This window comes from Macrotis lagotis, chromosome 1 (genome assembly GCF_037893015.1).
Source record: "Macrotis lagotis isolate mMagLag1 chromosome 1, bilby.v1.9.chrom.fasta, whole genome shotgun sequence".
NCBI lineage: Eukaryota > Metazoa > Chordata > Mammalia > Peramelemorphia > Peramelidae > Macrotis > Macrotis lagotis.
Window position 1 is genome coordinate 917,434,617 of NC_133658.1, and position 26,067 is coordinate 917,460,683.

Here is a 26,067-nt window from a genome sequence, read left to right on the forward strand (position 1 = left end):
TTGGATATGATCTGAAGGTCTCAACCATAATCCATCAAATAAAAGGAGAGCTGAATATATCCAGTCTCCCAGGCTGGGAGAGTCAGATTGAGAAGACTGTATTTCTGGGCTCCTTCAACCCACACCCACCATTCTGGGAGGCGCCTTCATGGCCTAACTGGCACCAAATTAGCAAATGTGTTAAGATAGAATCTAAAAAAGCTTCCTGCACCTGGGTCACCCACTCAGTTTTCAGCCCCTTACAATCTGGTTTCAGACACCACCACTGAGCAAAAATTTTTCTCTGCAAGGATAGAGAAATCCCTTGATTTCTATATTCCATGATCCTTTCTCAGCCCTCATCATTCTCCTTTGTACAATTTCTGATACTGTCTGCACTGGCTTTTCCTCCCTTAAAATTTTGGAAACACTGCTATCTCCAGCTTGTCCTCTTTCAATTCTGATTGCCACTTCTCAGTCTCCTTCCCAGGATCATCGCTAACTGGTGACTCTTGTCCAAGGTTCTAACCTGGATTCTCTCCTTTTTCTATACTTTCTTTCTTTGGGATTTCATCAGCTACCATAGATTGCATTTTATCTCTATGAAGGACAAGCACCTCTGGTGTGAGGGCATTTTGAGTCCTTATCAGGTTACTCAACCTCCTTTGGTGTCCACCTTCACCCAACTCTCACTGGTGCTCCAAGAAACTAGTACATACAGAGGCCACACCCTGTTAAACCATTTTGACAGATAAGCTAAACTAGGCTGAGAGTAACCAATGGGCCTCAAACTTGTGGGTGAATTAGGGATATGCCTACTCCAAATTTGTGAAGACTTACCCCTGTTGGAATGGGTAGATGAAGACAATTTGCTCCAACAACCATGAAGGCGGCTAAAGTAGATATTATGGAGAATTTAGGATTCAGTCAGACATTGAGGACCCCAAGGTCATCCATTGTATCCTGATTGTGGCTAGTCATCTTGACTTGTATTGCCACTGCAATTTGATGACTCTGGAAGACAGAGTGAGACTGATGACTTTGTGAACACCATCTCACTTAAATCCAGTTCATATGCAAGCCTGAGATATCAATGATCCTCTTTGAAGATCTCTCTAAAGAACTTTAGAAATGATTATGTAACATGGGAGACACTGGCACAGAACCACCCATCATGGTGTGTCCTCATCTGAGAGGGGGCTGTGCTCTATGAGCAAGGCAGAATTTGAAGCAACTCAAAGGAAACGAGAGATACATAAATTTAGAGGAATCACTTCAGGTGTTCACATGGACTAGTTGTACCCATTCTATGGTAGAGCAAACCAAGCTTATATTGGTCTGAACAGCCACAGTTGTATGCACTGTTTTTTGCCTCTAACCTAAAGATGTCATTTTGATCTTCTTCGAAAACAAAGAACAAGAGCCTAACCTAACCTCTTTGAAAAAGTACAACAATAATCCTTCATCTTTCACTGCCTATAGCACTCCTCCAAAAGAGCGTTCCTTAGACACTGCAAAGTCAATCAATTCCATTCTTCCCTGCACTCCTCACTCCCCCTACCCATCTCTCTTCCACAATTCCCTATTTCTGTCGAAAGCCCCGCCACCTCTCCAATGACCTTACTTCATGAATTCCCAAGTACTCCCTGACTCATTCTTATCCCATACCTATCACTCGATAGATAATCAGAACAACTACTTGAAAGGCTTGCAAAGTGCTGTACAGAAATTATCCCATTTGATGCTAACAGCAATTTTGGGGGGAGGGGAGGAGAAACTATCATCATCTGCATTTTACAAATGAGGAAATAGAGGTTAAGTGATTTATCCAAGGTCTCCCACAACCAGGAAGCATGAGGCAGAATTTGAAGTCAAGTCTTCCAACACGCCATCTACTGCCTCATTTTTTAAAACTTAGATAAGTGCTGTCAAGCAGTTCAGCCCCTTGGTGTGGCACTCCCTTGCTTATTGGGCCTGGTGGTCTCAGCTGGGAGCCTGATTCCTGTTGAGGCTTGCACTTCTCAGAACTGGCTCCTCACCAGGCCAGGCTGCAGTAGCCACTGGCAGGCTCTGCTTCTCAACTCTTGTAGTTAAGCTTTTCTGTGGAAAAACTGGGAGATCTGAAGTTCTGTAGTTCATTACCTTGACCATTCCCACTCTGTTACTTTTCTTAATTTAGAAAAGCATAAACACAGAAGCAGCTCCATGACCTCTGGTCCTTTTGGAGGGGGAGGGGCTGGACACCCACAGCAGTCACCAGAGGAGAGAAAAATGTTTCAATGGATCCTGTGTTCTATACCCATCTTCAGTGCTGGCTCAACAACCCCTCTGTCACCATGCAGTAAACTGATAAAAATTGATGAGAGGACTCTCTCCCCCAATCTGATACATCATTCATTAGCTCAATTCAAAAATATATTAGGCAAAGAGTAAGGCAAAGGAAGGACCCCAGAGACAGGTGCCAGGGGGCAGGTGGGGCTTAGCCTCACTCCCTTACTCTGGCTGGATGTAGAGCTGCTTTCTCAGAATCTCAGTGATTAGAGAGGGGTCCATGCCAGTCCTGTGTCTCCAGTTCCTGCTCCCCCACTCTAGTTAATCCTCTGGATGGAAGTGGGGCTATTAAAAAATCCAGGACACTATGAATGAGGCAGACAGATCAGCTAAGGGGCCAGTTTTCCAAAGTCAAGGGAAGGGAGGAATGGGGATAAGCCCTCCTAGAGGGTTCTGCCTGAGTCCGCCCCCCCCACCCCACTTTGCCAGGGACAGCTAACTACAGGGAGGAGTTTATTTGGAAGTCCTTTCCAGGGATAGGACACCCAATGAACAAACACCAGCTCACCTTTATCTCCCCACCTAATGGCCATCACCAGGGGCCCTGGGGCAGCTAGCATTTTGAGAGGAAAGAGGGCTAATTACAAAGTATCAAAGGGCTCCTTTTATTGAATCTGTGCAAAGAAAGAAAACAGTGTATACAGTTGGGCAGTCCAGTCTACTGACAAGGTGGCCAAAGGGTCTAAGTCTTGTTACAAATTCACTGGTTCCCAACTTTGTCTTGCTCTTTGGCCTGGTGTGGCTGCTCAAGCCAGGGCTTCTGGCCAGTTTTGCGGTGCCTCCTCTGGCTGAACCAGGCTTCCATCAACACGACCCCAAGGATAATGAGGACCAACCCAGCCAGGCTGAGGCGAATGAGATTTCCCACAGTGTAGTTCTGAGGGGAAGTATCTGGTGAGGGAAAGGTTGTGGTTATCTTCCTTCCTGGGGTTGGTCAGGGGAGAAGGGGCCTGGTTGTGTGGGAAAGAGGACAAACCTGCCTCTTTCTACGGCCTCTCCCCCAGATGATCCTCCTCCTTGACCTAGGTCTGTCCCCATGACTGACCCTCCCATCATACAGAGATGAGGATGGGCATGGGGGGCTAGGAGGATATACTTCCCCTGACCTGAGAGTCTCTGGTTACTTACCAGTTAATGAGTCTGTTGATTTCCAGGCTTTGGTGGAAATTTGGGGATCCTCAGTGGTTCCTGGAAATAAGTTGAAGAGAAGAGAAAGGGTTGGGAGTGCTTTTCTTGTCTGCTTCCTTCCCTCCCCACCCACCTCATTTCTTCCTCTTCCTACTCCAGGCCAGGCCTTGCGAATTTCCCATTCTTTCCATCTATGTTCTACAGTTTTTAGATTCCTCTACCTCCTCCATCACCATTCCCTCTGACCCCTGCCTCAGAACCCACCCACTCTCCCAGTGAGCCCTGGGGTCTCCCTTCCCCAAATGCACCTGGCCTCTGGGCTCCCAGGGGCAGAGTCAGTTTGGTCAGACATTGCATTTAAAGCTAACAGGTAAATAAGAGTCCAGGCTGGAGCTCGCTCACCTCTGACCCTGAGCTCCAGGGGATCACTGGGGTCTGACCATTCATAGGGAGTGTCACTGTGAAAACCGTAGCATCTGTAGGAGCCTCTATGAGCAGTAGTCACCTCAGGGATATGGAAATTTGCATGGTACCAGCTTCCTTGACTCTGGGAAGGGGAGGCTTCGCCTTCCTTGTGAAGTGCATATTTTTCAAACCAACTCTGGGACCTACATTGAAGGGTAACATTTTCTCCCAAGATCACCTCTGGACTGGGCAGAGCTGAGAGAGAAGGTTTGTCATACCAACCTGGGGTGGGGGGAGAAGTAGACTGTAGTTAAAGAAGAAATGGTTCCTTTCCTGGGCTGATCTAGGGGCTGAAGTAGCAACTGTGGATCCCTTCTCTTTCATCTATTGGATTTGGTAGAGTCCTCCATCCCCATCCTAGCAAGACCAGGCTAAGTCCCAAGATCTAGCCTGTTTATTGAGGTTGGAGCTGAGGGTCCTCTATCATCTCCATTCCCAAGATTGAATCTGACTCCCTCAGAAAGGACCAGTCCCTGATAGGGGTGAAAGGAAGGCCTGGGGGTACCCTCCCACCTGTCATCACTAGTGCCAGGGGCTCACTGGGCTTTGACCACTGGGACTGGTGCTGGTAGAGGCAGTGATAGCTCCCAGTTGTGTTCAGTGTCACAGAGGAGATGTAGAACTCAGCCTCCCTTCCATCTGTGTCCTGAGAGCTTCCTTCTTTTCTCAAGCGGTACTTATCAGCCCCAGGAAATCCTTGACACCGCAGAGTGACAGATTTCTTCTGAGGGATCAGAGGGCCTGGGTCAGCCTGGAGGGTGGGTCTGGGGAGTGTTCCTGGAAGAGATGAGAGCCCAGAGGTCTCAGAGGGGCTTCTATACCTGTTATCTGCAGGCTCCCCTCCCAGAGAGCCCATCAGCCAACCCCATCTCCCATGTATTTCCTTCCCAGCTGTACAATGCAAACTAAATCTAGATAAGGGACAGGAGATGGGAAGGAGAAACACTCACCATCTTGGGCTCTAATCCATTGGCTCAGCCATAATCCTGCCAGAGAAGATCTCTATCAGACATGGATCAATACCCCCTTCCCAGTAAACCTTGGGTAGGCAGCCAGTGAGTCATTCAATAAACATTGTTTCAGAAGGCAGTTAGGTGGTACCATAGTTCATAGAATGCCAGGCTTGGAGTCAGGAAGATTCATTTTCCAGAGTTCAAACCCAGCCTCAGACACTCACTGGCTGTGCCACCTTGAGCAAGTCATTTCACCTTATTTTTCTCAGTTTCCTCATTTGTAAAATGAGTTGGAGAAGGAAAATGTAAATACCCCAGTGTCCTTGCCAAGAAAACCCCCAATTAGAGTCAAGAATGGTTGAACATGACTGAAAAAATGACTAAAACAAATGACCCTGGTGCTATGCTAAAGCTGGGAGAGAGGAAAGAGGGAGAAGCCTTAGGGTCTGGGGATGACTGGCTGGGCAGCAGAAGACTTGGGTTCCATTCCTGGCCCTGCCCCCACTTACTGTGTGACCTTCTGAAAATTAGTTCCTCTATCAGAACCTCAGACTTCCCCTCTGTAAATGGCAGAGATAAAAAAGGGAGTTGGAACTTGGGGTCTCTGGTGCCTCCCTGGTCTTTGTATCCCCTTCCCCACTTACCAAAACCCAACAAGGTGATGACCAAGGGGGGCATGATGGTTCCAGGCTCTGGTGAAAAGGAAGATAGGTTACTGTTCAGGCAAGCTGACTGAGACAAAAAATATACCCAGGGTCAGCTCCACCCATAATTTCCCAATCTTTCTGAGTCTTTCTGAGAACGCTTCTTCCTCCTGTGTGCATGGTAGCCGGGGGGGTGGGGGGTGATGTTCTGGAGAAGAGTAGATTAAGGTACATAATCTTGGCCCCAATCTGTATCTGTCTATCTGTGACTTTTTTCTCATGTTCCCTCTTTGTACAAATTGGCATCCTTCCAACTCTAGGATGCTAAATATTTTCTTTAATTTTATTGATTTCCCTCCCCCTGGGGCCTATCCCTTCCTGTAAATCTATCTCCTATAATAAAGAAAAAAAAAGGAAAAAAAGAGAAAAATTAGCAGAACTAATCAATCAACTTTGGCGTTCTGTCCAATGCTCCGTATCACACTAAGTGAGAGGAGAGGTCTTCTCATAGCTCTTCTTTGGTGTTGTTTGGTCATTATAATTTCACAACATTCAATTTCGATTACTTTATTTTGGTTGTTTTGTTTTTTCTATTTTTTGCAATTGTTGTGAATATAGCACCTGCTTACTTCTCTTTGCATTGATGTCCATGTTTTCCCTAACTGGGTACTCAGATCATTCATTGTGCCTCACATCATCATCATTTTCCAGCTGGAGCAACTGAGTGGTGCTGTGTATAGAATACCACTGGGCCTGGAGGATTAGTTCCTCTACATATAGAGAGAGCTTTCAGAAATGATGAGCAAGATGGTTCAAAAAAACATGAAAAGACTTAAAAATGAACTGATACAAAATGAGAAGAACCAAGATAAAATTGTACATTTTAATAGCAACAGTGTGTGATGGTCAACCATGAAAAACTTAGTTTATCGACAATTATCTAAGGCAATTTCAAAGGACTCATGATTTAAAAAAAACTATTCCCCTCCAGGTTGAGATTTTGTGTGTGTGTGTGTGTGTGTGTGTGTGTGTGTGTGTGTGTGTGTGTATGCATTTTCTTTTGTAGCATGACTAAAATAGAAATGATGTTGTTGTTCCTAATGTTATTTGTCCTTTTTTCTTGAAGAAGACCCTGACATCAGGGAGGTGATGCCATGACATAAACGCGAAATGGATTTGAGTGAGAGAGTTCTGTGCTAAGTCACCCGTCTCACCTTGTCCTCTGGAGTCATCTGGGTCCAGGGGTTAGCTATGAATCAGTATGAGAGGGAGACAATCGGGTTTTAAGCCACTTGTCCAAAGATGCACAGCTATAAGGATCAAGTGTCTGAATAGATTTGAACTCAAGTCCTTTTCAAGAGCATTGGGAAGGAGCAGGAAGGAGAAAGAGAATTTGGAACTTAAAGTTTTAAGGAAATGATTGTTAATTTTTAAAAATATATAATTGAAAAATATCTACCAAAATAAACATAAATATATTAAAAATAAAATTTAGAATAGGAAAAGAGTAGAGAGAAACAAAGCTGTGAATTGTGTCTGGCCCTTCTCTTTAGTTTATCAGCCAATGACCAAAGTTTCCTGGCAGGTGCATTTCTAGAGAATGGAAGAGAGAACACTGCTACCACCTTCTGTCTAGTCCAGAGTAGATAAATACTGACTCAACCAGCAGTGGCAGGGAATTCCTTTTCTCTTAGATTCATAGATCATCAACTAAGACTGATAGATTCAAAGTCTATAGTGTCTGCAAAGCCCACTTTCTCCTTTAGCTTTAGGAGGTGCTAAGACCTCTACTATGATTTTTAGCAATTTTGGCACTTTCATGGGTGGGTAGTCTAATTTCACACAACTTGACTGGTCATCACCAAAGAGAGGAAGAACTGAGCAAAGCTTACACAACTATCCTTGAGACAGCGTTCAGTTAAAAATATGCCCAGAGGGAAAATAAAATCTTACGCTGAGCTCAAAATAATCTGGTCAAGTACCAAGAAGTCTGAACAATGAAATGATCTATCACTATTATTTTTCATTATTATACTAAAAATGGGGGCACTTAATTGAAGCAGTGAATAGAGCATGGCCTTAGAATCAGGAGGACCTGAGTTCAAATTCAGTCTCAATCATTTGATACTTGTGACCTTAGGCAAATCACAGGTAGGTAATACAGTGGATAGTACACTAGCCCTGGAATCAGAAGGACCTGAGTTCAAATCTGACCTCAGACACTCAATACCTACTTAGCTGTGTGACCTTAGGCAAGTCACTTAATCCCATTGCCTTGCAAAACCAAAAAAAAAATTACTAAAAATGCTAGCCATAACAATAAGAAATGTAAAGAATAGAATAGACAATAAGGAAAGAAAATTATCACTTTGCAGATGATATGATGGTATTCTAGGAGAATCCCAGAGATTCAACTAAAAATGTAGTGCAAATGATTTACGACTTTGAAAAAAGTTATAGGATATAAAATAAGTCCACACAAATGATCAGCATTTCTATATATTACCAACAAAGCCCAGCAAGAAGAGATAGAAAGAGAATTTCTATTTAAAAAACTGTAGACAATATGAAGTTGCTTGGGAATCTGCCTGCCAGGACAAAACCAATAACACATGAGGTGCTGAATACAATTACAAAACATTTTTCACACAAATAAAAGTAGATGTGAACAATTGGAAAAATATTTATTGCTCATGGGTAGGATGAGTCAATATAACGAGCATGAAAAAATTAATTTCCTAAACTAATTTACTTATTCAATGCCAAACCTATCAAAGTAACAAAAATTATTTTATAGTACTAGGAAACATAATAACAAAACACATCTGAAAGCACAAAATGCCAAGAGTATCATGGAAATTAAGAAGTGAAGGAAGGTGACTTAGCCATAATAGATCTCACATTGTGTCATATGGTGGCATTCATCAAAATAATCTGCTCCTGGCACAGTGATAAAGCGGTGGATCAATGGAATAGATTATACACAATACAATGTAGTAAATCACCAAAGTAATTTAATATCTGATAAACCCAAAGATCCAAGTTTTGGGACAAGAACTCACTAGTTGACAGAAGCTACTGAGAAAACTGGAAAGCACATATAGAAACAGAAAGTATATATAGACAAATCTCTTATACCTTATTATACCTTATAACAAGATAAGATCAAAATGGGTACATCATTTAGACATAAGGAGACATACCATAAGCAAATTCGGGAAACATGTAATAATTTATCTGTCAGATGTGAGGCTAAGGGAAGATTTATGAACAAACAAAAGATAGAAAACATTATAGGATGTAAATGGATATTGTTGATTATGTTAATCAAAAAGGTTTTGCACAAACAAAACCAATGAAACCAAGATTAGAAGGAAAACAAAAGCAAGGAGTAGTTAAATTTTTACAGCAAGTTTCTCTAATTAAAGATTCATTTCTCAAATATATAGAGAAATGAGTTATTTGTTTAAAATGTTAAAAAATGTGAACCAGGCTGTTTTCAGAAGAAGTAATCAAACTATCTACCCATTTGAAAAAAAATACTCTAAAGAACTATTGATTAGAGAAATAGAAATTAAAACAACTCTGAGGTACTACCTCATACCTATCAAATTGACTAATATGATAAAAAAGGAAAATGACAAATGTTGGAGGAATTGTGGAAAAATCTGGGTACTAATGCACAGTTGGTGAAGTTGTGAACTCATCATCTGGAGAACAATTTGGAACTATGTACAAAGGTCTACTCTTTGATCCAACAATACCATGACTTGGCATATTCCAAAGAGATCATAAAAAAGGCTAGAAGATCCACATGTACAAAAATATTTATTGCTAAGAACTGGAAATTAAGAGGATGCTCATCAGTTGGAGAATGACTGAACAAGTTGTAGTTGATGGAATACCATTGTTGTAGAACAGATGATGAGCAGGCAGATTTCAGTAAAACCTGGAAAGACGTACATGAACTGTGGCTAGGTGCAGTGGGAAGAGCCAGGAGAATTGTGTGATGACCAACTATGAAAGACTTAGCTCTTCAGTGATCAAAGACAGTCCTAAAAGACTTCTGATGGAAAATGCTATCCACATCCAAAGAAAGAACTATGGAGTATGAATGCAGATGAAAGCATCCTATTTTCAATTTGTAAAAATTTGTTTTTGTTTTTGCTTTCTCAGACTTTTTCCTCTTCTGTTCTGATACTTCTTTCACAACATGAGTAATATAAAAATGTTTTGCATAATTACATATGTGTAAACTTTATCAAAAGCCTTCTCAATGAGATGAGAAGGAAAAAGGGAGAAAACAAAAGAATTTGAAATTCAAAATTTAAAAAACCCTAATGTTAAAAAGTGTTTTAAAGGGGCAGCTAGGTGGCACAGTGGATAAAGCACCAGCCCTGGAGTCAGGAGTACCTGGGTTCAAATCCAGTCTCAGACACTTAATAATTACCTAGCCGTGTGGCCTTGGGCAAGCCACTTAACCCCATTTGCCTTGCAAAAATAAAAAACCTAAAAAAAAGTGTTTTACATGAAAAGACCAATAGAAATTAAAATATAATATATTTAAAATTAAATGCTAAATATTGTTAAAATATATTAAACACTAAAAATAAAATATTGAGTAAAATATTCTATAATAAAGTAAAATACTTTTAAAAAAGAATGTATCCCATGAAATCCATCTCCCCTGGTATTGTACAGATAAGAAAGTGTCTCAAAAGTAGCTATAATGATAGAATAGGATAGCTATGGATCATACTTCAAGGACCATGGATAGTAAATATAAGATTACTAATCCAATGATCAAATAATTTCTGACTTTGAAGCCATAGCCATCACAGTAGAAACTGAAAAATATACTCTTGCAAATTATGAAGGAATTCTTACTCAAGAATTGGGGTGGGGGGCACTAGGTAACATAGTGGAAGGAGTCCCAGCCCTGGAGTCAGGAGCATCTGAGTTCATATCTGACCTCAGATATTGGCCACTTAATAGTTATGTGATCCTGGGCAAGTTACTTAATGCTGATTGCCAAGTGGGGGGGAAAAGAAGAAAGAAGAAAGAAGAGGAGGAGGAGGAGGAGGAGGAAGAAGAAGAAGGAGGAGAACAAGAAGAGAAAAAGGAAAGAAAGAAAGAGAAAAAGGAAAGAAAGAGAAAAAGGAAAGAAAGAAAGAAAGAAAGAAAGAAAGAAAGAAAGAAAGAAAGAAAGAAAGAAAGAAAGAAAGAAAGAAAGAAAGAAAGAAGGAAGGAAGGAAGGAAAGGCAAAGAATAGACTTGATTTTGAAGGGGTGGTTATATTTTTCACTATAGAAGTAGAGAATGAGATGAGAAAAATGGAGGAATAATGGACAAGTGACCAAGATTTAACTAAAAGCTCTAAGTCAAGTCACATGGAAGTATAACAGTAGTAGAGACAAGTGATCTCTGAATTGGTGAGTTAAGTCAGGAGAATAAAGAATATAGCATTTGTAGTTATATTCAACTCTTTGTGACCAAATTTGGGGAAACAACTGATTTGCCATTTCCTTCTCCAGCTCATTTCATAGATGAGGAAACTGAGGCAAACAGGATGGAGTGACTTACCCAAGGTCATATAGCTATTAAGTGTCTGAAGCTGTTTTTGAACTCAGGAAGATGAATCTTTGTGTCTCCAGCCCCAGTGTTCTATGCACTATACCACTCTGCTTCCCTTTGTGCCCCATATCTAACCACAAAATCTTTAGAGAAGAAAAAGAAATAGTTTTCTGCTTAGAAACCAGAGTCTGTTTACTAAATGGATTTACATCAGATTTATGAAGACTTCCTTAAAAAAAAATACACAGAGGAAATGGATGATTCTTGGCTGTTAAAATGAAAGAGGAAACATATAATGTTTACCTATCAGATAATGAATCTGTCAGGGTAGAACAAAATGGGGTTAAAAGTCCGGGAATGATTTATAATTGAGAGGAGCCTGACACAATTGAGGCAATGGTAGCAGAAGGCACATAAATGGCAAAGCATTATTTTATATTGGATTTTTCAGGCTTGGAGGAAGTGACAGTTCATCCTTCTCCTCCCCACCCCAATACAAATGAAAAACTATTTCTGAAGCACAGTTGCTATTAAAAATGACCCTAGTAGGATGAATATACTTAGAATTGAATAAAGATAAAGGAAGACCAGAACTATTAGAGTAAATTATACAAATGAAGAGGATATCAATTAGGGCAGGTGCAAACAGTGATTAAAACTGTGCACATCTCCTTTTTAGGAGGAGTGGAGACTACAGAATATGCCAAACATCTTGACCACTGAATGAGGACCTTAGCTCAGAAGCTAAATATACACTCTTCTTGGAGAAAAGAGGGTCTAGGTGTTGTAAAAATAAATTCAAGGGGCAAGATAGGGACAACTGTATTAATAACTTCAGAGGATGAGGATATATGACCAAAGGTAAAATAGACCCAATCTCTTTATACAGGTTAATCAGGCTAAGGTTAATATTCAAGCCCTGATAGGATAGGTCTTTATTTTACTATGGGAATGTAACAGTTCTCTTGCTAATTTTTGAAAGGAAAACAATTGCCCCTACTAGCAATTTGACATAATACTGATCAAGACCACCACATGTTAACTGTATTAGACACTGATTTATAAACAATTGTATTCAGAAAGAGAAAATGAGATTCCATATGGTAACTAGATACAGAAAAAGAAAATGGGGAAAAAAAGATATACCTCACAACAAAATCTGAATATATGATTTCAGAAACTCCATGCTGGGAAGTATAAAGAAAACTGATAATTATAGCTTGGTCAGAAAAACTTATGGAATAGAGGCCACAATTGTATTGGAACAACTGAGTGGCTTTGGCAATCTGGGCTTTTCCTACTTCCCCTCTGTTCTTTGTGCTCTTTAAACCCAAGTATTTTCTCTGTTCATCCTCCATGTCTGGAATGCTTTCTCACCTCATCTCTACCTCCTGACTTCCTTCAAGTTCCAGCTAAAATCCCATTTTCTCTGGAAAGTATTTTTCAAACCCTCCTAATTTGAGTTCCTTCTTCTGTTGATTGTTTCTGATTCATCCTTCATGTGTCTTGACTGCACACATATACATGAGCATGTGTCTCCCCTGTTGAGGGCAGGGACAGTTTTCACCTTTCTTTGTATCCTCAGAGTGTTTAGCACAATTTTGTTGTTGTTTAGTTATTTTTCAGTTGTGTCTGATTCTACATGATTTCCTTTAATGTTCTCTTGGTTTGCCATTTTCTTCTCCAGCTCATTTTACAGAGGAGGAAACTGAGGCAAATGAGATAACACAGGTAATAAGTGTCTGAGGCTGAATTTGAACTCAGGAAGATGAGTTTTTCTGATTCTCTGCACACTGTGGCACCACCTATGGTCCATTCTGGCACATGGTAGATAGCAACCCTAAATGTTTATCGATTGACTAGGAGGATCACCTTCCACATTCATTTTATCTATCTTGCATGGACAGTTTTTACCCCTTGTCTTCCTATTTAGATATAAACTCCATGAGGTCAGGGACTATATTTTCATCTTCCTCTGTATGGCTGCTAGGTGTCACCATAGTGTAGAGAGCACCACGCCTGGAGTCAGAAAGACACATCTTCCTGAGTTCACATTTGGTCTCAGACACAAGCTGTGTGACTTTGGGCAAGTCACTTTACCTTGTCAGCCTGTTTCCTCCTCTGGAAAATGAACTAGAGAAGGAAATGGGAAATCTCTCCAGTGTCTCTGCCAAGATAAACTCACAGTGAACAACAGAATTTAGTGGATTGCCAGTGTATAATGTTTACTGTGTTGATTTGTTGATGGTTGTAGAACAGGTGGAGTCAAAGGGACAGTGGTCAGTGTGAAGGTTGAGTTGGGGTGGAAGAGCTAGAAATAGTCTATTCCTTCAGGTTGCTCCTGAGTTGGTGATGATGCTAGAGCAGTGCCATACTAAGGCTCTGGGCTGGTGATGATTCCAGTGCAATGCCATACTGAAAGTCTAGGGAAGGTCCAGTAACAGGGCCACAATTCTGAGATTCTGCCTTCTTGGCAATCTCTGCCTCCCATTTTGGTGCTCAGGGTCTGAAGGAGTTAGAAGTAAACCCCTCCCCACAAGTCCATCATTTCATTCACAAGCCCCTGTTGCCCAGAAGATCCAGTTCAGCAGGGCCTCACATCCTCAGTCAATCCCAAAGGGAGAGGAACAATCTCTTGGGACAGTTCCAGCATCCAGTAGTGGCCAGCTAGCCAAATATGAAGGAAGGTCTCCAGCCCCACTCTTTTGAACAAGAAGAAAACCCAGTTTTGCCCTTGTGGACTAGACAGCATGATGTCATCCTGGATTAAAGGGGAAGGAAGGAGATTTGCTTGGGGGGACAAAACACTTGGGTCTTGAAAGGAGTAAGTGAAAGGAAGTTGTGTTTTCAGGGTAGGATTTCAAGAAAGATGATGAGCAAATAATGCAGCCCTATTCTTATTTTATTCATTTCATTTACTTCCTTTTTCAGTCAATTTCCTTGATTTAGCAGAATAAGGACAAAAAATATTTACTGGAGTAGGGAAGCCATCATCAGCCCCTGCACCCTTCTGGGCTGGGGGGGGGGGGATGGGGTAAAAGTGTAAGTGATGCTTACCCAGGTCTCAGTACAGTAAATGGCATGTAGTAGGTACTCAATAAAGGGTTTTTGATTGGACTATTGACCACAGAGCTGTAATGTTTAGAGGTGTTCTGTAGAGTCTCCAGGTCAGGGTCGAAGCTACTCTACTGTTCAAATTCCTGAGTGTCTGATGTTCAATGTCAATGAGGCTTTGAAATCTGTCCTGTGGTTGAGAATATGGTCTACCCCAGGGAAGGCACTAGGTGCTGTACTATGTGCTTACTGGATGGCCAATGGAGTATAGAGGATGGACTCTCCTGGTGGGAATGGTGGAAGGCATTCAAGATGCTGACTAGGGGTCTTGTGGATCAGGTGAGCATAGATCACTTCCTGAGAGTCTTTAGCCTCCTGAGAGAGAGGAGAAAAGATGGGAGGTGAGTCATTCAAGTAAGAAATAGTCATAAAGAGGGGACATATGACTTCTACACTCAGATCTTCTGGCTCCTTTGTCCTGAACCTGTCATCTTTTCCCAGATTTCAACTCTGTATTATTTACACCATCATTACTCACTCCATTTGACGCATGTGCTTCTGAACTCAGCAGGAGGAAGTTCCACAATTATGCAGAATCATAAGTTCATTCATATACAACCTCAACAGGGCTATCACGGCAGTAAGGTAGTCCTTTTATTCCATCCCCCCCCCAGCTGATTCCCCCTTTCCATGTTTCTGCAGCTCTCTCAAATTTTCTTTCCCTTTTGAAGCTCCTATAAGTCCTCTTAATAGACTCCCCAGGTATAGACCTTACCTCTTATTTTATGATGTGAGTTTCTTCTCCCATTCTCTTTACCTTGAAATCCCTGGAATTCATCCCTCTCCTCCTTTCTCCAGTCATTGACAAAGAGGTGCCCTTTCTACTTACAGAGGTCAACTCTTCCATAAGTGCTCTTGATCCTGTCCCTTCCCATATTCTCCAGTAGATTGTGTCCTTGAGTATTAATGGAGGACTAGCACTAAACATTTTCCCTGATTCTGTGACCTCTCAAACCTCTCCAAAATAGGAATTATGTGCCAAAGAAAAAGCAATTTTGCTACCTCCATGATCTAAGAAGCAAAGAACTCAAACAAGATAAAAACAATGAGAGGGGCAGCTAGGTGGCTAGTGGATAAAGCACTAGCCCTGGAGTCAGGAGTACCTGGGTTCAAATCCATCCTCAGACACTTAATTACCTAGCTGTGTGGCCTTGGGCAGGCCACTTAACCCCATTTGCCTTGCAAAAAAAAGATAAAAACAATGAATTAACAAGAGAGAAGATCAGAACTCTCTAACATAGGCTTGTTCAGCTCTTCCAAAGCTCATCATACAGTAGTCCTGTGCTCTTGCAATAGAACTCACCTTTACATTCTGACTCCCCTTCCCCAAGCCCAAGTTTTTAGAGCCGTTGAGAGAAATGAGCTCACAATACCCCTCGGACAGCATACAGGGAACTGGGACAGACAGGGCCTGGGAACTGAGGAGCAGAGGAAGCAGGGTAGAACATATGGAGGCAAGGGATTATGTGGCATTCCACTAAGCCTGAGGAAAATAGTCCATTGTCCATCTGGAACACATTCTGTCCCCCTAAAAGTCATTTGGGGTCAGGACCTAGACTGATCAACCCTAAATTGTCTTATGGGAGGAGACTGAGATATTTTGAGATCCAGGCCTCAGGGAAATTGTCATCAAAGGAGAGGGAGTCAGAACAATAGGAGAAAATATAGGAGAAAAAAATCTTGTAACTACCAAAGATATCAGAAGGAATAAAGCTCAAAGGAAAAACCTTGAGACAAACAAATGGGGAAGATAGTGATGGTACAGGGCAAAGAGCAAGGTTAAGTAAGAGAATTCAAACATCTATGAATAAATATTGCAGAACAAAGGAAAGTGTATCAAATTTGGGTGAAGCAGAGGCCCCTGTGGCTTCCCTTGAGAGTCTGAGGCAGCAGAATGGTGCTGTTCAATGGTTAAAAGAGAAATAAGAATTAGGAGAGCAGAATCTGAACATAAACAATAGAACAGAATACTTGAATCCACAGTAATATGTCTTGTCAAAGAAACAAAAGAGAGAATAACTGATTGATGATGGACAGAAATGGAAGTAAAGGACAATCTGGAAGAAGAGAAGCTAAAAGTAACAACATTCAAAGAAAGCAATGTCTCCAAATAACAAAACATATTTATCCCAAGACAGGGTGAACAAAGACAACTTAAGAATCACAGATCTTTCCAAAGAACAAAACAAGTCAAAAAATCTAAACAAAATAATGCAAGAAAATTATATATGTATATATATATATATGTATATATATACATATATATATATATATATATATATATAAGAAAACTTCCTAGAATTGCTGAAAACATAAAAAGAACCAATAAAAAAATCTATCAGATTGTTCCAAAGAAAAAAGAGTGGTTAAACTAAGCAATTCTTTTGGGAAAAAAACAAATGAATTAAGCAAGTTGCCAAGAGAAAATCTTCAAAAACAAAAGAAAGTAAAATTAAATAATACAAGATTATTCTACATCAACCAGAAACCACAGGAGGGAATAGAAAGTGTTCGGAAGAGGAAAGGAGCTAAAGATGCAATCCAAAGGGACTGTCCTACAAATTAGAGCCTAACCACAAATGAAAAAAAAAATGGAAATTCTTTAGAAAAGAGGTAATTAAAACTTTTCTAGGGAAAAAAACAAAACAACATCAGAGGGATGATTAAGCTATTTCTTTCAAGAATTATACAAGAAGAGTGAAGGCAGAAGCTAAATAGATGTGACAGTGGAGAAACAGGCCTGAAGTGTCATAGTCTACACTTCACAAAATTCTGTCTACACACTTCTTGTGGGTTAATAGGGATGGTAGATAGGGATAACAATAAGGAGGCTGGTACATTAATCCAGGGGAGAGGGGACCAAGACATACACAAGGGAAGTGAGTACTGTGGGAGAGGTCCACATGAGTTGTTAATTTATAAACTGATATAGTAAGAGCTATGGCCACATCCACTTTGTTGAGTTGGATGAACAGACTCACCAAAGCATTGGGCTTCCTGTGCTCATCCATCTGGACATGCTCCACAGATACATCTGGAGGACAAAATGGAAGAGAAGGATCTTGGTTCTTCCCAGGCCTAGACAATCCCCTCCAGTACCCCAGCCCCTGATACACTCCCCTTCCACTTACATAGGGACTCCGGGGGAGCATCCTTAGCCTGGCTGCAGTTATGGAAGAAAAGAAAAAAAATTAAGAAAGAGGAGTGAGATAGGAGGAGGGTACACTGGGAGGGGAAGAGGACAGAGAGATCAGGGTATTTCTAGGGCCCTACCTCCTGAGGGTCTCTTCAACACCTGCCTCTTTGTCTGCAGTCCCTACAAAGAGAATTGAAGATCAGATGCTATGACCCATCAAGATCCCAGACCAAATTACCCTCAGTCCCAAGGACTTACGGAGTCTGGCTCGATGGTGGTATGGTTGAAGGAGGAAGAAAAGGAAGAAGATGAGAAATAGCAGGATAGGGAGTGTTGAGATGCCTATCAAGATGCCTGCTTGGAGTCTGGGAAGACCTGAGAAAGTCAAGGGTGGACAAGAGTTGTAGGGACTGTTAGCTCCCTCCTGGTCCTTGGGGACTCCCAGTATGACTTAGGATAAAAGTCGAAGCACTGTCCTCAGAGAATCCCCAGTCTGAGGGGACATTGAAACACATTCTTGGAAAGCATGGCCAGGGGTTGAAGGACTGGGGGGTAGGGGAAGGGAAAAAGTAACAAAGCAGAGACATATGGGGGTGGTGCTTGGCCCTGGAACTGGCAGGAGGGAGAGTTCCATCCTCATTTAGCCTCTAGCCCCTACCTCCTTCCCACCCCCCACCCCCAGCACTGAGACTCCCCTCATTACTTACCAAAAAGCAAATCTGGAGGTTCCAGTCCTGGATCAGATGTGCCTGGGACTTGAGAAGAAACAGAATTAGGAGCTGAGCAGAAGTAGTTTAAAGAGGTCCTGGAAAGAGACCCCGGAAACCTGGGTTTGAGACTTGAGTCTGCCTTTACTCAATGGCTGTGAGATATGGGGACCATATTTTAACCTCTCCAAGTCCTTCGGCCACTGACATTAAATGGTTCCAGTATTCCTATGAATATCTGTATTTATTTGGCCTTCTGGAATACAAAGGGAAAATGAGGAAGACCTGTGAAGGAGCTGGTGTAGGAGAGAAGGAGCCTTCTCAGGACCCTCTGTATTGCCCTGGACTCACAGATTTCCCCTTTGTGCTAGTAGACAGAACCCTGAATTAGTCAGGGGCAGCAGTGTTAGGATCAAGAAGGGATGTTCCCAGGAAAGGGTGACTTCCCCATGGGAGGTGAACTAAGAACATGTGGGACACCCTCCTGCCCCCCCATTCCATCCCAGAACTGGAGGAATCAGGGCTAGGGAAACATCTAGGTGTTCTGGGGATTCCTTGCCCCCTTACCCCAACCTAAGAGGCTCTCAGGTTGGAGGTGGAACTTAGGTGTGCTGATAATCACAGGGTCACTAGTGAGTCAGGAGTAGAGAAAACTGAGGGGCTTCTCCTGAATATCCCTTCTCCCCACTTCAGTTCTGTTCTTTTCTTTAATGATCTCCCTGACTTCCATGTAGCTGGATCCCCCTTTTCCATCTCCTCCTTTCTGCTGGGTCCATCTCTTGGGACTCTCTACCCATTTAGACCCCCTGTCCCCTCAGACTTCCCAGTAAAAGGTGAAAAAAGGGCAGACCCTGAGAAGGCAGGACCATGGGGAACCACTGCCCCTTGGGGTCAAAAGTTTTCTGTCTTTCTTTCCTGGGAGGGGAGCTAACCACAGTCTTCCAAAGGGTGAATTTGAGGGGTGAGGAGAGAGCTTCAAAGGTCAATCAGTGGGAAGTAGAGGCCCAGGAGGAATGGGGGTGCTCGTGGAGGGGGCTTTGATTAAGCTCCCTGCACCTCTCCCCTTTCTTCTCCCATACCTCTGTGGAAGTGTGATCCCCATTTAGAATTAGGAGCAAGGTCTGCTTCTATATTTCTTTGCATCCCCAGGACTTTAATACAGTGCTTAGCACTTGGTAAGTGAAATGTTGTTTGATTTTTGATTGCAGATTAACCCTTAAGGTTTCACAAGAATTCTGAGGCAAAGATTCCCCAAGAAAGGGGAGAAAGGAGAAAAGAGAAATCATTGGAGTTGGGGTTTCCTCTTTAAATTGGCATAGGGCCTTCAGCAGGGAGGGAGAGGAGGGGCCCATGGTGTACTTTTCACCCCCCCCATTCTTTTCTGAGTCCCCCCTCAGAGCCTCCCCCATCGAGGACCTGGAATCCTCCCCTCCCTAGAGCAGCTTGACTGGGTCCTAGAGTCAGTGGGGAAGGGTGGGAGACATGGAGAAGAAAGGGGACAGGATGCGGTCTGCCTCACCTGTGACCCTGAGCTCCAGGGGATCACTGAGAGTAGAACACAGGAAGGGATGCTGACTGTGAAATACATAGCATCTGTAAATCCCACCATCAGCAGCAGTCACATTTGGGATGAGCAAGTCTGGCTGAGACAAGCTATTCTGAAGCTGAGAGATGTTGGTCCCTCCCTCCTTGTAGAAGACAAACCTGTCAAATCTCTGCTCAGTTTGACAATGGAGGGTCACATTCTGTCCTAATGCCACTTCTTGGCTTGGTGTGGCTGACAGTGAAGGCTTGCTGTATAGGCCTAGATACAAGATTTTATACTTAAAAAACATAATTCAAACAAACAAACAAAAGAGAGACAGACAGACAGATAAATGAAGGAAGGAAGGAAGGAAGGAAGGAAGGAAGGAAGGAAGGAAGGAAGGAAGGAAGGAAGGAAGAATAATTGCCTAGCTATGTGACTTTGGCCAAGACACTTAACCCTGTTGCCTTAAATAAATAAAAATTAAAAAAAAAACTATTGTCTTTCTGAGGCACTAGGTGGTTCCATAGTGTCCCTCAATGCTGAAATACTCATTTGCCAGAGTTCAAATATGACCTCAGATACTTTCCTAGCTGTGTGATCTGGGTAAGCCACTTAACCTGTTTACCTCAGTTTCCTTATCTGTAAAATGAACTGGAGAAAGAAATGGAAAAATGGACTAGTTTCATCTGCCCAGAAACCCAAATTGTCTTTCTAGGATTTTCTGGGTAGCTATGTCACCTGGAAATAGAAATAAGTTTTCTTCTGCTGAGGCTATTCATTTCCTGCTATTGTTGCATTTCTGAACTATGTCAAATAATCATGAGGAGGGGGGCTATTTTTGTTTTACTCTGAATGATAACAGGAAACTTCATTATATTTCAATGGGAAGACAATTCAAATTCTTCAGTTTTCAATTTGGTTCTGATCCTATGGAAGAAAATACCCCCCCATATCCATTTCTTTTCTTGTTTTAGGGACTTTTCTATACACAAATGTTCTATTTTGTTATTTCCTCATCTGTGAAAATTAAAATGGAATTTTTTTTCATGTGACCAGCTATGTGTTTGGCTTTCTGTAACATGAAACCAGTTGTTCATCCCTTATATGAATTCAACTGTACCAAATATCCACTTTAGCAGATTGCATACCCCCTTCCCCCTCCCATCCTTTTAGTCCTTCCCTTTCTCTAATCTTCCATCTTTCTCTGTCTCCTACTAGTTCCTCACCCCATAGGAGTTCTCTTCAGGGATCTCCTACCCAGTTCTGTCTTCCTGTTTCAATTTCTTCCTTCTCCACCTCACTTGTTCACCTCGAATAGCTTTTCTTGATAAGAGATAGCAGACATACTCTTTTCCTCATTTTTGACTCATTTCATACTATAAATTACACTGATCCCCTGCTCTTTTCTGGTTCTCCCCCTCCCTGTATGATTGTCCCTCAGCTTTTTGCTAAATCTCCATCCAAGTCATCGATATCCTCCAAAGTTGGATTCTGGGACTTCTGCCTCTATGAAATTTTACTTGGGGATGTCATCAAGATGGTTTCAACTAGAGTTTTTAGGCAGGTGGTAAATCAGATTGATTTGTCCTGGCCTCCAGTCTCACATCTCCAATTTCTTAGTAAACATTTTGAATTGGACATCTTGTAGACATGTTAAATACAGCACAACCCAAACTGTGCACATTATTTCCCCTCAAATTCTCTCCTCTTTTTAACATCCATATTCCTGTCAAGGAGAGCACCCTCCAGACAGTCTCTCAGGCTTTATCCTTAACCCCTCCTTCTTCTTTTCCCATATTCTTTTTTTTTAATTTAAGGTAATGAGGCTAAGTTACTTGCCCAAGGTCAATTATTGAATGTCTGAGGGTTGATTTGAACTCAGGTCCTCCTAACTCCAGGGCTGGTTCTCTATCCACTGTACCACCTAGTTGCCCTTTTTTCCCATATTCAACGTGATGACAACTCTCATTGTATTTACCTAAATAGTATCTCATGAATAGACACCCCCAGACACACAACAACTCTACCCTGGTGCAGACCCCCATCACCTCACACCTGATCTATTGCAATAGCCACTGTTTGTCTTGAGTCCCACCCCGTTAAACTTCATCATCCATTCATCCATTCCATCCATTTTGGAAAATGTGATTTTCCTAAAGGAAAGGTTCAATCATGTCCCCCCAGTGCTCCACAATCTCCAGAGGCTTCTAATAACTTCTTTAATGATCTCCCTGACTTCCATGTAGCTGGATCCCCCTTTTCCATCTCCTCCTTTCTGCTGGGTCCATCTCTTGGGACTCTCTACCCATTTAGACCCCCTGTCCCCTCAAACTTCCCAGTAAAAGGTGAAAAAAGGGCAGACCCTGAGAAGGCAGGACCATGGGGAACCACTGCCCCTTGGGGTCAAAAGTTTTCTCTGTCTTTCTTTCCTGGGAGGGGAGCTAACCACAGTCTTCCAAAGGGTGAATTTGAGGGGTGAGGAGAGAGCTTCAAAGGTCAATCAGTGGGAAGTAGAGGCCCAGGAGGAATGGGGGTGCTCGTGGAGGGGGCTTTGATTAAGCTCCCTGCACCTCTCCCCTTTCTTCTCCCATACCTCTGTGGAAGTGTGGTCCCCATTTAGAATTAGGAGCAAGGTCTGCTTCTATATTTCTTTGCATCCCCAGGACATAGCAGAAGAAAACTTATTTCTATTTCCAGGTGACATAGCTACCCAGAAATCTAATATAAATCCTTTGATTGGCATTCAAAACCCTTCATAAGGCAACCCCTTGTTTATTTTTAGGCTTCTTATATCACTCCCCTTCTCATTCTCACAACCCAGGGACAGTAATGTCCTTATTGTTCATTGCACAAAAATCTCTTTCTCCTAACTCTGTGTACATCAGTTGCTCCCAGTGACCAGAATTTTCTCATTTCTCATCTCCAGCTCTTAGCCTCCTCTGTCAAGTTACAGTTGAAATCCCAGCTGCAGGAAGTCTTTCTGGTTGAATATTCCCTATTTATCCTATCTATAGCTTGTTCAGGCAAAATTGTCTGCTTGATGTCTCCCTAATTAGACTGGAAGCTCCTTGAGAGGAGAGTCTGTCTTCTGCCTTCTTTTGTATTAACAGAGACTAGCATTATGTCTGACACACAGTAGGCATTTAATAAATAATGGTTCACTAACTGGAGAACCTAGGATGAAAGAGTAACCAGCTCCCCTGTTCCTGATCTCATCTGTGAGTGATGGGGGGAACTGTGGATCCATCCTCCACTCCCTTTCCAGATATAAAGGCTCAGCTCAGGCTGAGACCCTTACCATAATCAATACATCTCTCTATTATGACTTCCTGAAGTCTTATCTCCTCTCTGACCCCAAGATTAGGAGGGTGGGGCAGGTGTCATGGGGTGGCCTTGATGCGGGGGATAAGAAAGAGAAGGCAGGCATATAGATATAACATACCCAGATCTCAGACTGGGGCACATGCTCCCTCCCCGGTAAGCTCCATTGGTCCTTAGGAGCCTATTTCCAAGCTGGTCCCAGGGATCTTCTCCCTAGCTTTTTCCACCCCCATAACAGTAGATGATCAGCCTCCTTCTTTTGATTGGAGCATTTCCCCTAAATCTCCTCTGCAGTGTTGTGTCCCATTCCCCCAAGACATACACACACACACACACACACACACACACACACACACACACACACACACACACAAAATGCAGTCCAGCTTTACAGGCTCTACCTACCTAAACCCAAGCTGGGCTTGGGGGCAAGGGACATAATGTAGAATATTGAGTGAAGGGAGGGTGAACCTACTGGGGACACAGTTGAGGGGGAGAGTCAGATAGCTGGGGGTCCTGCCTCACCTGTCAACACCAACTTCAGGGGCTCACTAGGTCGTGATGAACCAGAATGGCTCTTGTAAAAGCAGCAATAACTCCCTGCATTTGCCTTTGACATAGAGGAGATGAGGAAAGAAGCTTCCTTCCCAGTTCCAAGCATATCCTGGAACTGAGATTTTCCTTTCTTCAGACCATACCAAGTAGCTTCAGGATGACCCTTGCACCTGAGGGTGACAGGTGTCCCCTGGGGGATCAGAGGACCTGAATCAACCTCAAGGATGGGTCTGAGGAATATCCCTGGAAAAGAATACGAGCTCAGAGGTTCATAAGGTCCTCCCTTCCCATCCCCAGTTTCTCTTCCATAGATACCCTCATTATCCATAGATACCCAGGCTCCTAAGTTCTCCCTCCCCAGTCACCCAGGCTATGCCAAAGGGGCAGGTGCAGAAGGACTTAGAGTGGGGAAGAGGCTCACCTGCCAGTGACTTTATCTCTTGGCTCATGCACAATCCTGTTGGAGAAAACCCCCGTTAGGCATGGCTCCCCATTTCCTTCCTTCCCACCCAGGCCTAGAGATGAAAGAAAGAAGAAACCAGAGCCAGGGTCTAGAAACTGTGCTGAGAGGGGCTGGGTGAGATTAAGGAAACCTGGATCCTGTTATCCACTCATTGGGACCTCCAGAAAATTAGCTTCCCCCCTGAACCTCAGTTTCTCCCTTTGTAAAAGGCACGTATGGCTGGGGAATGGCTACAATGATCCATAACAGTACCATTAAAGCTACAAAAGCCCCTGATCATGGAACCTCTTGAATTTCCCTCTAGAACTCACCAAAGTACAGCAGGGCAATGACTGTGGGGCCCATGGTGGTCCCAAGCTCTGGGGATGTCAAGAAGGGAGGCAGAGGCAGAGGATCCTGTTTTGACCAGCAAAGCAATGAATTTTGCAATCCCGTTTTTTTTTTTAGAAAGGGGAACTCACAGCTTCTTCTTATTTCTTGTGATCTACAGTGGGGGGGGAGACAGTTAAGCATAAGAAGAAGGAGGCCCAGGAACACACAGACACACACAGCCTTTGGGATGGAAATACATTCAACTCAGCCAAGGAGCAGGTGGGGGAGGGGGCCAGGAGAGGGAAACAAGAGTAGAATTGGGGAAGGAGTTGTTGATTTGTTTCAGTCATTTCTGAGTCTTTGTAAACCCATCTGGGTTTTTCTTAGCAAAGGAACTGGAATGGCTCGCTAATTCTTTCTCTGGTTCATTTTACAATTGAGGAAAAGGAAGTCAAAAGGGTGAAGTGATTTGTCCAGGGTCACCCAGCTAGCAAGTGTCTGAGGCTGGATTTGAACTCAGGAAGATATGTTCTAACTGCACTGTGATGTCACCTAGCAGCTTTGAGGAAGTAGGCACAAGTGAAACAAATGGCCCTAATGGGGGCAGATGAAAAAGAACCCATTAAAAAGACAAAAAGGGAGGGAGTGTTAGAACCGGTAACTGGGGTCAGAGAATGTGGACAGTCGTGGGAGCAGATGGGTTCCATAATGGATGGGAGTTCCCAAAGTCTTTTCTTCCACTCCTTTTTTCCTTCTTTGTAAAAAGTGGGAGCAAGGAAGAAGAAAGAAGATCATAGGAGACAGTAATGGACCCATCATAACTGAAGATGTGAATGAGTAGAAACAAGGATGAAAGGCAACTCAAACAGTACATTTTGTTGGTATCAGGAAGGGATCCCAGGGAGATTTTAGCAAAAGCTCAAATCAAGAACACTAGGCACTTATGAAGCACCTACTGTATACCAAAAAAAACTATGCTAAGCTCTGGGATACAAAGAGAGGCAAAAGATAGTCCCCTGCCCTCAGGGAGTTTACAGTCTAAGGGGGGAAATAAGCTACAAATCAAAATGTGCAAAAAGGGAAAAGGGAACAAAGAGAAGGTGCTAGGATGAAGAGGAATTGAGGAGGAAAGTCTTCCTGTAGAAGGAGGGATTTTAGCCTAGCATTGGAGGAACCAAGAATCCAGGAGTGCAGATGTGCAGGGCCACGGGGAAGCCAACAAAAGGGCAATAGGAGTTGGACCTTGTGCAAGGGACAGAAAAAGGTGGGTGTTTCTGGTATCAGAATACCAGAGGAGAAAAGGGACCATATCTGAGAGACATTATATAAAGTCCTATACAATAGGTTGGGTATAGGAGATGAGAATGAGTGAACAGTCAAGCACTAGGTTTCCAATCTAGGTGATAGGGAAGTGGAAAGGGTAATGGATAAGAGAAACTGAGTCACCCACATAGAAATAGTAATCAAATCTGCACCAAAGAAATAATAGAAAGAAGGCCAAGATCCAGATATGCCCACTTGAATGAAGAGCCAACAGAGGAGTCTGAGAAGGATAGGTCAGATATATAGGGAAAGAATCAGGAGAGGGCAGTGTTAAGGACAGGAAAGTTTATATGGGAAAAGAAGGTGATTGACAGCAGCACTGGCCACAGAAAAGTCAAAAGGAATGAAGACTGAGAAAAGGTTAAATTTGTCAAATCATTGATAACTTAGAGCATTTTCAGTTGAATGATGATGTCAGAAGCCCAACTGATGATGTTTGTCCTTTGATCTTGAAGAGGACCGTGACATCCGAGAGGTCATGCCTTGACATGCACATGAATTAAATTTGAGTGAGGGGATCCTGTGCTAAGTAAC

At 42.6% G+C, this 26,067-nt stretch overlaps 1 protein-coding gene across 1 annotated transcript; it reads right to left on the reverse strand.

The window, feature by feature from the left end:
* Positions 1-2,891: 2,891 nt before the first annotated feature.
* LOC141509142 (leukocyte immunoglobulin-like receptor subfamily A member 2) lies at positions 2,892-24,281 on the reverse strand. The gene is made up of 17 exons (XM_074218439.1): positions 24,210-24,281; positions 23,857-23,892; positions 23,406-23,678; positions 19,551-19,835; positions 18,032-18,079; positions 17,583-17,699; positions 17,462-17,504; positions 17,320-17,351; positions 17,170-17,222; positions 14,379-14,503; positions 13,743-13,835; positions 5,501-5,598; positions 4,854-4,889; positions 4,417-4,680; positions 3,841-4,125; positions 3,439-3,498; positions 2,892-3,201 (listed from the first exon to the last, which is right to left on the reverse strand). Exons 1-17 carry the CDS (start codon positions 24,241-24,243, stop codon positions 3,011-3,013), a joined length of 2,073 nt encoding a protein of 690 aa, XP_074074540.1. The 5' UTR covers positions 24,244-24,281; the 3' UTR covers positions 2,892-3,010.
* Positions 24,282-26,067: the final 1,786 nt, after the last annotated feature.

Coding starts and splice junctions, on each gene's coding strand:
- LOC141509142 (XM_074218439.1), bottom strand. CDS start 24,243: ATGGGCCCCACAGTCATTGCCCTGCTGTACTTTG. Junction 23,679..23,856: donor AGAGATAAAGTCACTGGCAG/GTGAGCCTCTTC, acceptor ATTCTTTTCCAG/GGATATTCCTCAGACCCATC. Junction 5,599..13,742: donor CCTTCCTTCATATTTGGCTA/GCTGGCCACTAC, acceptor CTGGGTATATTT/TTTGTCTCAGTCAGCTTGCC.